We start from the raw sequence: 12,679 nt of genomic DNA, 5'->3' as shown, positions 1-12,679 counted from the left end.
AACATGCGGGCTGATATATGCTCCTATTTTCCTCTGTACCAGCTCCCATACGAGACGGTGGATACGTCTGATATGTAAACAGGCCCTTCTCGCCTGGTCGAAGATATTCCAGCGCGCATAGCAATTGCGCTTTGATCAGTAAATTTCAACCATCGAAAAACACGTAAAATTAGCAAATGCGAATATTCGGGCAAAAAACAAATTTATGTAGAGAATATGAAAATGATATATATGTTGATGTCAACACATTCTTTCTCTCTCTCTCTCTCTCTTCCCCCCCCCCCCTCTCTCTCATCTCTCTTTTCTTCGCATTTCTTTCTCTCATTTCTTGTAACATCCCCAACATGAATGAAATCTCTGCTCCATACATCTAAAATCAAGAACAAGAATCAGGGTGGCTTAACGCAGTTTGTGTACCGCACACTTCATAACACATGTACGAGTGAGCTGTTGCCATAACCTCCCTTCTTCCCAAAGGAGGTAAAAGCCCACAAAGGATCAACGACGAAAAAAGACACGGAATTAAAATAGAATAGGCACGGAAATAATAAAAAATCTCCTCTCTAGAATGAAGACACAAACGCAGAATGGCACACGGCAGCAATTGCCACCTCCCTAGTTTACAAATCACACTCCCAACCACAGAAGCGGCAATCTATCAACTAAAATAGAGTCAGGAGACGCCAACAGCCACCCACAGAGGCTGAGGGAGTATGTCGTCCCGCTGACCTCTTGCTGCTTTTGCAACATGACGTCCGACTGCAGGTATGGGCGAGCTGTTATTTCCCGGCGTCGTTGAGGGCAGAGAGTCCCAACGATTCTGCTGCTGCTGCTGTTGCTGTTGATGCTTGGCGGGCTGTGGACGATTGATGCCAACGTACGCCTCGCGACGGGCGGGATTGCCGACTGTAACGGACCAGGTGCGCAGGCCGTAGTAGGAGGCGAGAGAGTGGACCAGCCAGCGGCTGGATGGAGATTGGTTAGTTTGGTCTGGAAGAAGCGAATAAAGAAGCTGAGGAGCAAGGGGGAAACATTTCGGAGAGAATAAGGTGAGGGTGAGGAAGCAAAAATTGAATTTAGGACGAACCCGAAGCCAGCAGCGCGATCCCCCTCTAGGCTTTCAAAGACCATCTTCTCACCAACTTTCTCCTTAGCCGCCCTGTCGACATCGGGATGAATGACCTTCGGTGTCCGATTATGGTTTGCTGACGCATCGAGCATCCGCCCCTTTCTACCGACGAATACAATTTCGTCATCATCAGAATCACACTCTTTTTCCGTCTCGGTCTCAGTCTCCGCCTTGTCTTGCAGCTTCTCCCATTTTTCCTCATCGGAAAGAAGAGACGGGGCGCCATCCAGCTCTACCTCGTCCTCGTCCTGTGCCGAAACAACCTGCTTCTCATAATACCTTTGGACAAACAGGCGAATTTTCTCCTCAAGATCGCGCAATAAACCACGGGCAGCTCGAGCATGTTTTAATTTCAGCCGCAGATCCTTGGGGATCTGGGATTGGACATCCGGACTACCATCCTTATGATTGGCCTTGAGGGGCTTGTTGCTACTTTTAGCCTGTTCCCTAGCCGCGAAGTGGGAATCCCACAGCGGAGCTAAGTAATATGGAACCGTACGGCGCTGGTAGGTGGGCTGGACCTGCCAATCGATCGCAGAGGGTGGTTGAGCCCAAGGATTATGAAGAAGGCGGTCTGGGAAACGAGCAGAAGAGTCCAAGAAAGTAGTGGACAGGTGTCTTGTCAGCCCCGCTAATTTTAATAGTTCGATGTTTTGAGCTGCAAGACGTGCATAAATGATGACATAGCAGCGGTGGTGGAAGAAATAGTCATAAATTATTCATGGGGGTTTTGGTGGTTCGGGCCATCAGCCGCTCGGGGCGGTTACATGCGACATAGGCGCATAGCCCTAACGATGCGGGTGTGTTTTGGGCGGGTTCATGCATGTGACTAGGCAAACAGGTGGGTTCTGCACATACCATTTTCCCAGCGCTGTCTACGGCGGCTTCCTTCCTTGCCTTTCAGGAGGGCATCGCGTCTTTTCAGACTATCGCGGTGGAGTGGTTCCCTGCGGCTATACGTTGCAGAAGAGGCGACATGGGAATTTGTATCGCCATTGGCAGCTGTCCTTAGACGTAATGGCAAGCTGGTGAGTGGAGTGTGCTCCTCGTCCAAGGGGATTGCTAGGGACACTGAGGTTCCCGGCACTCTTGCAGTGGGGTTAACTCCAGCTCCGTCACTGTGGATAGACTGGGAGGATTGTTGAAGCCAGCCAGAAATCACCTGGGCAGGTTGTGGCGTCAGAGACCCTTCAGTATGGAGCGTTGGATGAATAGCCATAACGATCGGTAGCAATTGAATGTGGCCAGATAATGGCGTCGAATCTCCCAAATTGGACTGCAAACGAGGAATGAAACCGAAATATGAGGGGGCAATAGCCTCTGGGATGGGATTGAGTCTTCCACTTGATTTAGCGAGCGGGATTCAGCTGGCCTGGACAAGGAATGCTGCGGGAGCGGGCTTTTTAAAGGAGATGGAGCACAAGTTCAACACCCAGCGATGGTTGGGACGTGCTGGCCAATCATAGCTGAGGGTTGAGTCATGCAGCTGAGTCATCGCACATCATGCCAGCTAACGATTGCTAATTGCTAGCCCTCCTAACACGAACGGCTCACAGATTCATTCTGCGCACCATCAGCAGGGATTGGATTGGAAAGTTCCCCTGCCTGAACTCACTGCTTGATAAAACTATGTTTTGGCCCACCGTCAACTTGCATCTCAGGTTGCTTGATGTATTCAATACTAGTTCTAGTTTATTACCGCTGGATGTCAAAACTTGCAGCATTTGGAGAGAAGGGACAGCGGCAGTGAACGCATCGAATGTCATTTATTCCAATTACGATGACTCTCGCCAAGACTATCCCTGCATTCGTATGACTCGAAGCTGGTCCCCCCAGAATCTGCTCAGGGAGGACGACTTTCACTCTTCTCATTTAGTCGCCTTCGTGTTACAAGATGAGTTGCTCTCACTCCAAGGAATGACCCTCCCCAACCCCACACTCTGGTTTCAGTCGGACTCTCGATGAATGGCAGCTTTTTTTTTTCTTTTTCTTTTTTTTTATGACAATGGGCTCTGGGAATAGACAGGCGCTACCAGATGAGGCTTGACTAGGACGCGGTTTTAGAGCATACGAAGAGATACATGTACAGTTCATACATTACGGCGTACAAGACCTGTCCAACTCTAACTCATCGGACAGCAAGCCCTGGATACAATCCCTACGCAAGAAAACGACACGGAAAAAAACCCTGGCGTCTGGGTTGAGGTTTCTCTCATTTACGCCGCAATTCTAGTAATCGCGACGAGCCTCGTACATGAACTGTTGAAAGAACTATACCGTTTATATACTCGCACATTGCATAAGAAATTTCTGAACTGGACTTCTCAATAATTCGTAGGATAAACCGAAACGCACCCACCTAGCGGACAGGTATGCTCCCGCTCTCTGATGCTGGGTTTAGATATTTCGCAATAGGGCGTTTGTCTTCCTCCGTTTCCTGTTCTTGCTCTCCTCCCATTCCCATTTTCTCAGATGATTTTGCCGAAGCCGTCACCGATGAATCCCAATAATGTGTGTGCTTTCTTACATGTGTGATCTTACCGCAATGATTTGATAACGACGTGTCCAGGCTCACAGAACTCGGAATATCCGTACCAGCATGGGGTTGTTCATTACTACGGACTCTTCTACAGTTTGTCCTGTATGGCTTTTCTTTTGTGAATTGCATCCCAGAGCCAAAACAGCTTTCTAAAAATGTTTGTAACTGGTAAACTATAAATAGTCTACTACGACTAGAAGAAGCAAAATGCCGCCCATCACTTGAGTAAGGTTATCTAGAAACAAGCCCTTCCAAAGGTCAGTGTAATGAATTCATCGTCTAGCTTTCATCACCCCACCGATGGATCAGAGATGCACGGCAAGCAGAGGAACAGCAGCTCTACATCAAGAGGTTGTTGAGGTGATCAAGGCGTTATATATGTTTCATGGCGATTTGCCCCGCCAAGAATAGCAGTAGAGCGGGAGAAATCCCGGCTTGGCGGCGCTTGCCCCGCCCGGGCTAGACCCTAAAATGAGCCCCATCGGCAAGCGGCTGATCAGCCAATGCCGGGCACAGTCCATCATCCACCGCTCATCGTGGCATTCCTCGTCCACCTTCCTATCCAACGGTTCTATATTCTATGTTCTATCATTGCATCTGTGCTGCCTGCGGTTTCATACTTGTCAATTCGTTATCTCCAGTTTATTCCCTCGCATAGGTCCAATCACATCATCTGCGGTATTACGTTGAAGCTTCCTTCTCTACCTTGGAATAGACTGCACGCTACGATGAAGTTTCCCAGCTTGCTGAGCTTGGGCGTCGCGGCTTCAACAACGATTGTGGCAGCGGTTCCTGATCAAAAGCCCATTGGCGACATTATTGAGGATGTGCATCTTGGGAAGTTTCTGATCGAGCTTGGCCCCGGGGATACTCGCTGGGTTACTGAGGAGGAGAAATGGGGATTGAGACGGGTATGTTTTTCAGTCCCCTTGTCAACCCTGTGTATTTTGCTAATACTCCTATAGGATGGCCGAAGGTTTTTCGACATCACCGCCGAGGCCGGGCAGGGTGTATTCCCTAAAACCTTCGCCCAGACTACCGTCACTTTCCCCACAGAGCTACAGAATGTAGCCCACGTCAAGAAATTAGCCTCCAGCCTATCCAAGAATAGATTGCAAACATTTCTAACTAAATTCACCTCCTTCTATACGAGATACTATAAATCCGAGAGTGGCCGGCAGTCTGCAATCTGGTTGTTCGAGCAGATTGAGAAGACCATCCAGGAATCGTCAGCAACGGAAGCGAGGGTTGAGAAATTCGAGCACCCCTGGGGCCAGTTCAGTATCATCGCAACTATCCCTGGCCAAACCAACAAGACCGTTGTAGTCGGTGCACATCAGGACAGCATCAACTTGTTAATGCCATCGATTCTACCTGCTCCTGGTGCAGATGATGACGGCAGTGGGACAGCCACTATTCTTGAGGCACTGCGCGTCCTGCTCAAGTCAGAAGCCGTTACACAGGGTAAGGCGCCAAACACGGTTGAATTCCATTGGTACTCTGCAGAGGAAGCCGGTTTGTTGGGATCTCAAGCTGTATTCGCCCAGTACAAACAGGATAATAGGGATGTCAAGTCGATGCTTCAGCAGGATATGACCGGTTATTCAAAGGGGACGACGAATGCTGGACATGCGGATTCCGTTGGCATCATTACAGACTTTGTTGATGAAGGGCTGACTAATTTTATTAAGAAGGTGGTCACTGGGGTGAGTTTCCTTCCAAACAATACGCAGCATGCGATATATATCCATGCGCCCTTTAAACAAACTTACTTTAGGTACAATGTATGTTAACGAACCCATGATTTCTACCCGGGAAAAAACAACAGTACTGCGGAATATCCTACGTCCTCACAAAGTGTGGGTACGCCTGTTCCGACCACGCCTCCGCCAGCCGATACGGCTACCCCTCTGCCTTCGTCATCGAGTCTAAATTCGAATACTCCAGTAAACTCATCCACTCGACACGAGACGAGGTCAGCTCCCTCGACTTCGACCACATGCTCCAACATGCGAAGATGACGCTTGGATTAGTTTATGAGCTTGCATTTGCAGATCTATAAAGGGTAAAAAATTAGGAAACTGGAAATGGACATTGGATCACGTGCCTGAATCCCTTTGGAGGTATACAGAGTTTCGTGCATATTTTATCATCATCACCAACATCATCATCATCATTATTCCTACGGCTCGACGATCTACACGGCTTTCTTTTCTTTTCTTTTCTTGTCTTTTCTTTCAATATTCTTCCATTATTCTTGCGTTATTCTTACTGGGAGACGGTCTGGGATTGAACTAACACCGACAAAATTGGCATACATTATTATGCCAATATGTCAGGATTGAGTGGTTCACCACCCTGCAATTCTCCCCCCTCTATCCTACCCAAATCGTTTCTCTGATATATATACTGAAAGACTCTCCTCCACGCAACGCGGAATGTGATAAAACAAACTTACCTAGAATTAATGGAAAAAAATCCACCCCAACTACTCATATTTCCTTTTCTTCAAGCTTTGGTGTTGGTTTTGGTTTTTGTTTTGGTTTCTTTTCTTTTCTATTCCCCTTTTTTTAATATTGCGGCGACGATTTTCCCCTCATTTTCCACTTTCCCTTTTCCCTTCACTATTTTTTTCCTCTACAATAAATATTCCCGTATCCCTCCTTTACGTCTTCATTCTGCCTCTCCTTCGATAGACAGACTGACAACAGACAATGAACAGAATGGGTTTGATAATTTTTTTTCCTTTCCTCCCCGTTTTTCTCCCTCATAGGTAGGTCCTTGCTGTTTCTCTCCCTCCTTGCCCCCCGGCCCCCAACTTCTCACACAGAGCATATCCGCCGAAGCATAACTAGAACTAGATACAACAAATTATGACATGCGGGCATATCTGAGCGCGAGAAGAAAAAGGAGAGAGGGAGGGAGGTACGAAAGAAGCCTAACTAACATATACTGTGTGTATGTATCGACCAAAGCAATAAAAGAAAAAAAAAAAGAAAAAAAAAGCTCATCGAATCTTCTGCTTGCAGGTAAAAGATTACTAGACACTACTACTGCCAGGGTGTTATCATTCTAATCAACGGATATAAGTTAATGGCACTAGTATGTTTATCAAATTAGTTATTTGAACGCAATTATTAAGTTAACCGTTCGATATCACGCACGAAACGGAATGGTGATGATGATGATGATGCAAAAATCAAAAATCAAAAACAAAACCAAAAACAGAAGGGGGAATAAGATTGACTTGAGGCATGCATTTCCAATTAGCAACAAAACGAAGGAAGAAGTGTGAAGACGGCCTTGTTTGAGTATGTGATATGTACTAGCATTGAACAAAGGATGCAAAACTAACTAATATAATAGCGGCAGAAGCAGCAATGAATGATTTGAAAAAAGGAAATATTGATCAAAATAAAAATATAAAAGAAAGGGAGCCGAGAGTGGGAAGAGCAGCAACGATTTAGTGAGCCCTCTCTTTCCCACCCTTAAAAAACACGTCCCTTTTCACAGTCCCACTAATATGTTCAAATTGAGGCATAGTCGGGTAAATTTCCAATCTGAGGGAAAGAGATTTTTGACCTTATCGTCCCTTTCGGAACAACGTTGCAATTTCAGCCGTGTGTTGAATTTACCAACATTCCTTTTTCCACGAAAGTCGATTTTCAGCTTTTCCCCCATCGTTCAGGGTATCTTATTCAACTGATGTCAAGCCGACTCTTTCACGCCTTCATCATCACCAAACCGTTCATCTGGTAAGAATAAAAAAGGTTAGGGGGATTTGTAGCGAGGCAAGTGCTCCTTCGTTTTGAAAAACGGGTTGTGAGAAGTTATTTATAAATCAGGACTATTCGAGTCGCATTGTAGTTCTGAGGGTTAAACGGGCATAAAAGGAAGCCAACAGGAAAACGTCAAAGCATGTCGATGCCACCAGGTTCGTCGAACTACCGAAAACCCAGTTCGCTCTGGTCTTCAGCGGGGTGGCCATGCCTACATCCTCACTCGCTGAGCAGTGGCTGGCGTTCGCGATCAGTAGAGTCAACTGGCTCAGCAAAGCTACGGAAGAAGAAGTCTCTATTGTGGTATTTGGCCACAGAGGCAGAGAGTGAGGTGACGAAGAAAACACCGAAGATCACAAACGCGAAGATCCACTGAAGTGAGATGATTTTGAGGGAGAACTGCTTGAGAGCCAGGGCTGTAGGTGTAATTTGTAATCAGCGCATGATTGCAGATGTAAAGTCAGCGAAGACAAAAAACTTACATAGCGTCAACAAGCTCAAGGAGTATCCATAGGCAAAATCACCCCTACGCGCGATGTGGCCCTGGCCAAAAACAAACATGACCCAGATGAACACATTAGCAACGATCCTCTTGGGGGTATTGTCTCCTCCGACTGCAACAGCTCCGTTCCAGAAGAGCGTTGACAGAGTCCACGCATACGGACCAGCCACTGCGGGAAGATGAATGTCAAGGGGCAGATCATGATGTTTCCAGTACACAATGCCTTGACTGATCAAATTTGCGATATCAATGATCTCTGCGCCCCAGAACTTAGATCGGACCCAGAGAAGGACGAAGGCAAGAACAAAGAGATTGTTGAGGATATAAAAGCCGGCAACATTTGCCGCGCTTGTTACTTTTGCGGGGTTTGAAGAGAACAAGTTGGCGATGTATCCAAGCTGGGAAATAAGTAAGATGATCCTGCGAAGATATAAGCTACTGAATATTCGATGTGTCTATGCCAAGACGAATTGCGCTGTGAGATTTGATTGTTTACATGGGCGAAAACTCACCAGAAAACACCTGTCACGACACTGCTCTGTGAGAACGGAGTAGGGTTTCGGTGTGTTTGCTCCCACACAGTGAAGCCGTTGGGTACATCGTCTGGCCTGTGGATGGAGTAGAAAATTCCAAAAACAACCACCAACAGCCAAGAGATGGGAGTCAGGACTCGATATGCAGTAATGGCATTCTTGCTATACGTCTCCCGCTTCGAAAATGGATTATCTAATATTTTGGTGATGAGCATGAATTAGAATGGCTATGTGTATTGGGTAGACAAGGGGACCTCGGTTTATATTCGATACTATGAACGTACATTGGTGTCCTGGCCCAGGCATCTTTCGTTCTTTTTATGGACGGTTGGATTTTGAGGGAGATTTTCAGTTCTCAGGGGTTGTTCTCACGTCGAAAATAAATAATTGAAATCCAAATAAACTATGGTTCTTAGAAAAGCAAAACGAAATTGCAATGCTGTTGCGAGGCAGAGAGGGGAATACGAGGGCTGCCGTTTTGTTGGAGGTGGTGGCAAGCTAGGTCGGGATGACGCAAGAGGATAAAATGGTTGTGTACACTCTCGAGGGGACGATAGCTAACCAGCTCAGACAACCATACAGAGGGACGGACAGAAGAGAAGACAGTATATGAGAAGGAGATTGAGAGGAGGAGCGGAGAGGGGAAAAGGCGAGGAGAGGAGATGGATGATGTTGCAGGAGACGCTTCCCTCCCAAAAAAGGGTAACCCACCCTAAAATGCTAGGAAAGAGTACATCACCACCCCATGAGTATCACGGTGGGTAGCGGTACCTTTTCGTTCTCCTCCCAACCATGTATAGCACACGCACTGGAGATGTGTATGCATGTATATGTACCTGTACTTGCCGCGTCCAACAACGAGGAGGACGAAGAGTAAGCCCATCCTGCACCATGCCAGCTAGCCCGCCTTGGTCCTCCACAGCCCAACCGTCAGCGCGCGTTCGCCCTCTCCACCCTGTCCAACCAGTGCCAACCACCAAGCTCCCTCCCATCTGCCATCCAATCACCGCCAGCATGCACCGTCGATGGCGTAACGGGATGGTTCCACCAATGCGCTGCACAACCCCACAAACCCCCGCACCCCAAGTCTTCCCCAAGCATCGCTGAGCGACACCGTGACCATCATCCCGCGTTCTTGTTGGCTCGACGAAGGATGGCTCTGGGGGGGATCCCTTCCACGATCCTCTCGAAACGGCGCGATGATGACCCCGTGCCTATCCAGAAAAGTTTCGGGCCGGGGTTGGATGCTCTAACTTACCCCGGCCAAGAATTGTCTAATTTTTAGTAAGTTTAACTTAGTGCATAACCTACGAGGGGACAGAGTTAAAAATGGCTAGAGTCTCCAATGATGGATGATCCAAGAAGAGAATCTTGCTGCTTGTATTCTCTTGAAGATCATCTACAATGTGGCTCTTTCATTCACCTGCTTCTTGCGGTTGATAGACTCACTGAGCCACATTCTGTATATTTCCACTGTTATATAACCAGACATGGAGGTGGTACTTGCAGCCGATTCCCGTCCAATCTCGACAGAAGAGTGGCATCTTGTATGATTTAGATGATGTCTTGAGGATCTGAATATATGGTGATAATGATCACTGATAGACTTTGAGATCTACATTGAACAACCAGGCATTTTGTATGTAAAGCTGTGTACTGTGTATGCACCAAACTCACACAAGATACATGTAAATAAAACAGCCATCTCTTTCTTGTGAAGGTTGGAACAACAACTGGCGTGGAATTAAGGTGATTGATTATCCGCCGGTAAGTAATTGGGTTCGATCAAAGCCTGGAGCTGTTGGACGAGAAGAGAGAGGAGGAATAATACTACTAAGATCCAAGGACCCCGGTTGATGCTTGAACGAAACAAACCATGTAACCTGGACACATCTTCCAAACCCACCCCTAGAAGAGGTCTCATGCGCAGTTTGATTCCGTCAATAAACTGGGATAATCAGGGAAAAAATGAATTATTGCAGGAAAGGTATCGCCGATTTCAACCTCTTGAGTAGACATATTGTCTGGATTGGGTTGATGGTTTTCGTTGAAATCATTTTTCTTTTTTAAGATTCGAAAGGACTGAGTGAGTGGACAGTTGGTTCAATTCTTCAACATGCCCCAGAGATAATTACTCTGTACGGGACTACACACACCACTACCACTTTATCAAAATTTTTCTGAAATTTACAAAAAAAAAAAATAAAATAAAATAAATCCAAAAATAAATACAAGTATATATATAATTCACAACATTTTCATTACTACTAACTAAGCATTCGTTAAAGATCATATGCTTGATATTGAACTTGGGCCAACAAATGAGTCATGTGGCCAGTGGTGTGCTATAACTAACTCATTACCTAAAATCGGCATCTGAGTTAGAAAATTGAACTTGGACCACGCGGTAAGAATGAGATTTCCCCAAATTACAATAGTTATATATAAGTTTACAATGTTATGCCCTGAAGTCTCACATATGAGTTAACTTGGTGCCACGCTGATATGATAGCTAAGATACAACTTCCAATACAAAGGGTCAGAGTTTTCTTCAGTGCTTAAGATATTCCTATTCCTATTCCTATTCCCATGTATCCGTAAATCTAACGAGCAAGGTCCCTAGTGGGCTTGGATTCAATTCTGGGTTAAGATTATTCGGCCGCAATCGCTCGCTTGCGCTCGTTATTTCAGCCACTGCCACCGGGCAAACTCACTCAACGTGGCTAGTTAGCTCACACGTAATTTTTTCGACAACAATACCAACAATACTAACGGAGTATTATCAAGTTGGATCCTCAATCCAGAAGCTCCCTCTATCTATGTAACTCTAGCTTTTCAATGGTATCTGCTATTCATGCTCCTGGAGTACTAACAATTTACTGACTGACGGAACCTTTAGTTAACTATCGGTATGATGTCAGTTACGTTATATGATCAGCAAACCACGGGGGTGGGTCTGAAAGTCTGGAACGCAACCTTGGAAGCGCTTTCTAATATCCGCTCCAGTCACTAAGGAGAAGTGGACGTTTTGCCCGTTCCTGAGGCGGTTGGAATAGTGAAAGTTAAACGTGGTTAGTAAACTAATGTCCAACACCGAATAATGATGGACAGTTCAATAGCAGGGGCTATCAACTACATAGTAGATATTCTTCTAAATAACTGATAATTAACATATGTTTAAGTACAGGTATATTTACAATATCATAGGGTTGCAAGATCTTATAGAAGATAGAAGGGGAGTTTATCTCTATCAAGTTCTAACCAACTACCATGATGGTTAGAAAATTATTTCTTACCCGACGTTCAATGTTTTGCTTCAATGAGAAACCGGGTCCCCGCGGCCCGCTAGCAAACACAGCCCGGCCAACCATTCTTCTCCCTGACAGTTTTTAAGATCGAGCAGAGATTTGCCCGGAAAACTGGAACTTTGAAATAGCCAGGCTGGACTCAAAATACGCCCTGCAGTTCTTTTTATATAACTATATATTAACTCCACACTAAATTGATTGAAAAAATTCAACTTTAATCAGAACTTACTGCTATACAATCATGCAGTGCTTTGTCTACCTGATCGCTAGTGCTTGCATAAATGTCATTCTTTCTGTGACAGCTCTAGAATCGTCGGTGAGTAATATTTCTTCGCTTCTACTGATTAATGGTGCTAATTCCTATCTTAAATCTTTAAGAAAGAACATCAGCCTGCGGCACGCGATTTGCAGCAGCTTGTAAATAATCTTCGAACTGATCCCAATGGACTATTCCACATCGGCAATGACGGGATTTTGAGATCTTATGATAAAGACAATAATGTTATTGATTATGCGAGACTTGATTCTGCTGAGCTAAAATCACTTGCTAAACGCTACTCCAAGGATGAGGAGAATCTGATTGCACTGTGGGAAAATGCTGATAGCTCCATGATTGACGAGGCACAGATCTGGTCTCCAGAGCCCTTGAAAAATTCTATGTCACTCGGTGCTTCGGCGGTATCACCAAATGTGGACCAACTAGCTAATGTACTCGCACCTCGTCTAGATGATTGCAGTCGACTGGGTTGCTATAGACATCCTGACTGTGAAGCTCAAGATCCACATTGTCACCATTGTGTTCATGATGGAGTAAACTTCTTTGGGAAGTGTGATTTATAGATGACTTGCTCTTGGTAGTAGTATTCATTTGCAATAGAATTATCTTGTT

At 45.7% G+C, this 12,679-nt stretch overlaps 5 protein-coding genes across 5 annotated transcripts; 3 read left to right on the top strand and 2 right to left on the bottom strand.

The window, feature by feature from the left end:
• Positions 1 to 206: 206 nt before the first annotated feature.
• HCBG_07203 (uncharacterized protein) lies at positions 207 to 2,348 on the bottom strand (the record flags this gene model as incomplete). The annotated part of the gene is made up of 3 exons (XM_045434252.1): positions 207 to 965; positions 1,088 to 1,760; positions 1,988 to 2,348. The coding sequence occupies 3 exons, from the start codon at positions 2,346 to 2,348 to the stop codon at positions 674 to 676; spliced, it is 1,326 nt and encodes a 441-aa protein (XP_045285043.1).
• Positions 2,349 to 4,197: 1,849 nt separating this feature from the next.
• On the top strand, positions 4,198 to 5,730 carry HCBG_07202 (uncharacterized protein; the record flags this gene model as incomplete). The annotated part of the gene is made up of 3 exons (XM_045434251.1): positions 4,198 to 4,579; positions 4,634 to 5,374; positions 5,497 to 5,730. The coding sequence occupies 3 exons, from the start codon at positions 4,397 to 4,399 to the stop codon at positions 5,728 to 5,730; spliced, it is 1,158 nt and encodes a 385-aa protein (XP_045285042.1).
• A 1,936-nt stretch (positions 5,731 to 7,666) lies between these two features.
• Positions 7,667 to 8,788, bottom strand: HCBG_07201 (uncharacterized protein; the record flags this gene model as incomplete). The annotated part of the gene is made up of 4 exons (XM_045434250.1): positions 7,667 to 7,863; positions 7,930 to 8,369; positions 8,462 to 8,675; positions 8,767 to 8,788. The coding sequence occupies 4 exons, from the start codon at positions 8,786 to 8,788 to the stop codon at positions 7,667 to 7,669; spliced, it is 873 nt and encodes a 290-aa protein (XP_045285041.1).
• A 486-nt stretch (positions 8,789 to 9,274) lies between these two features.
• HCBG_07200 (uncharacterized protein) lies at positions 9,275 to 9,767 on the top strand (the record flags this gene model as incomplete). Its single annotated transcript, XM_045434249.1, has 2 exons — positions 9,275 to 9,355; positions 9,405 to 9,767. The coding sequence occupies 2 exons, from the start codon at positions 9,275 to 9,277 to the stop codon at positions 9,765 to 9,767; spliced, it is 444 nt and encodes a 147-aa protein (XP_045285040.1).
• Positions 9,768 to 12,031: 2,264 nt separating this feature from the next.
• On the top strand, positions 12,032 to 12,604 carry HCBG_07199 (uncharacterized protein; the record flags this gene model as incomplete). Its single annotated transcript, XM_045434248.1, is given in 3 exon segments — positions 12,032 to 12,106; positions 12,169 to 12,498; positions 12,518 to 12,604. The coding sequence occupies 3 exon segments, from the start codon at positions 12,032 to 12,034 to the stop codon at positions 12,602 to 12,604; spliced, it is 492 nt and encodes a 163-aa protein (XP_045285039.1).
• Between the last annotated feature and the right edge of the window lie 75 nt (positions 12,605 to 12,679).

Source organism: Histoplasma capsulatum (genome assembly GCF_000150115.1).
Source record: "Histoplasma capsulatum G186AR genomic scaffold supercont2.11, whole genome shotgun sequence".
Classification (NCBI taxonomy): Eukaryota; Fungi; Ascomycota; class Eurotiomycetes; order Onygenales; family Ajellomycetaceae; genus Histoplasma; species Histoplasma capsulatum.
This window is presented reverse-complemented; position numbering and strand designations above follow the sequence as displayed.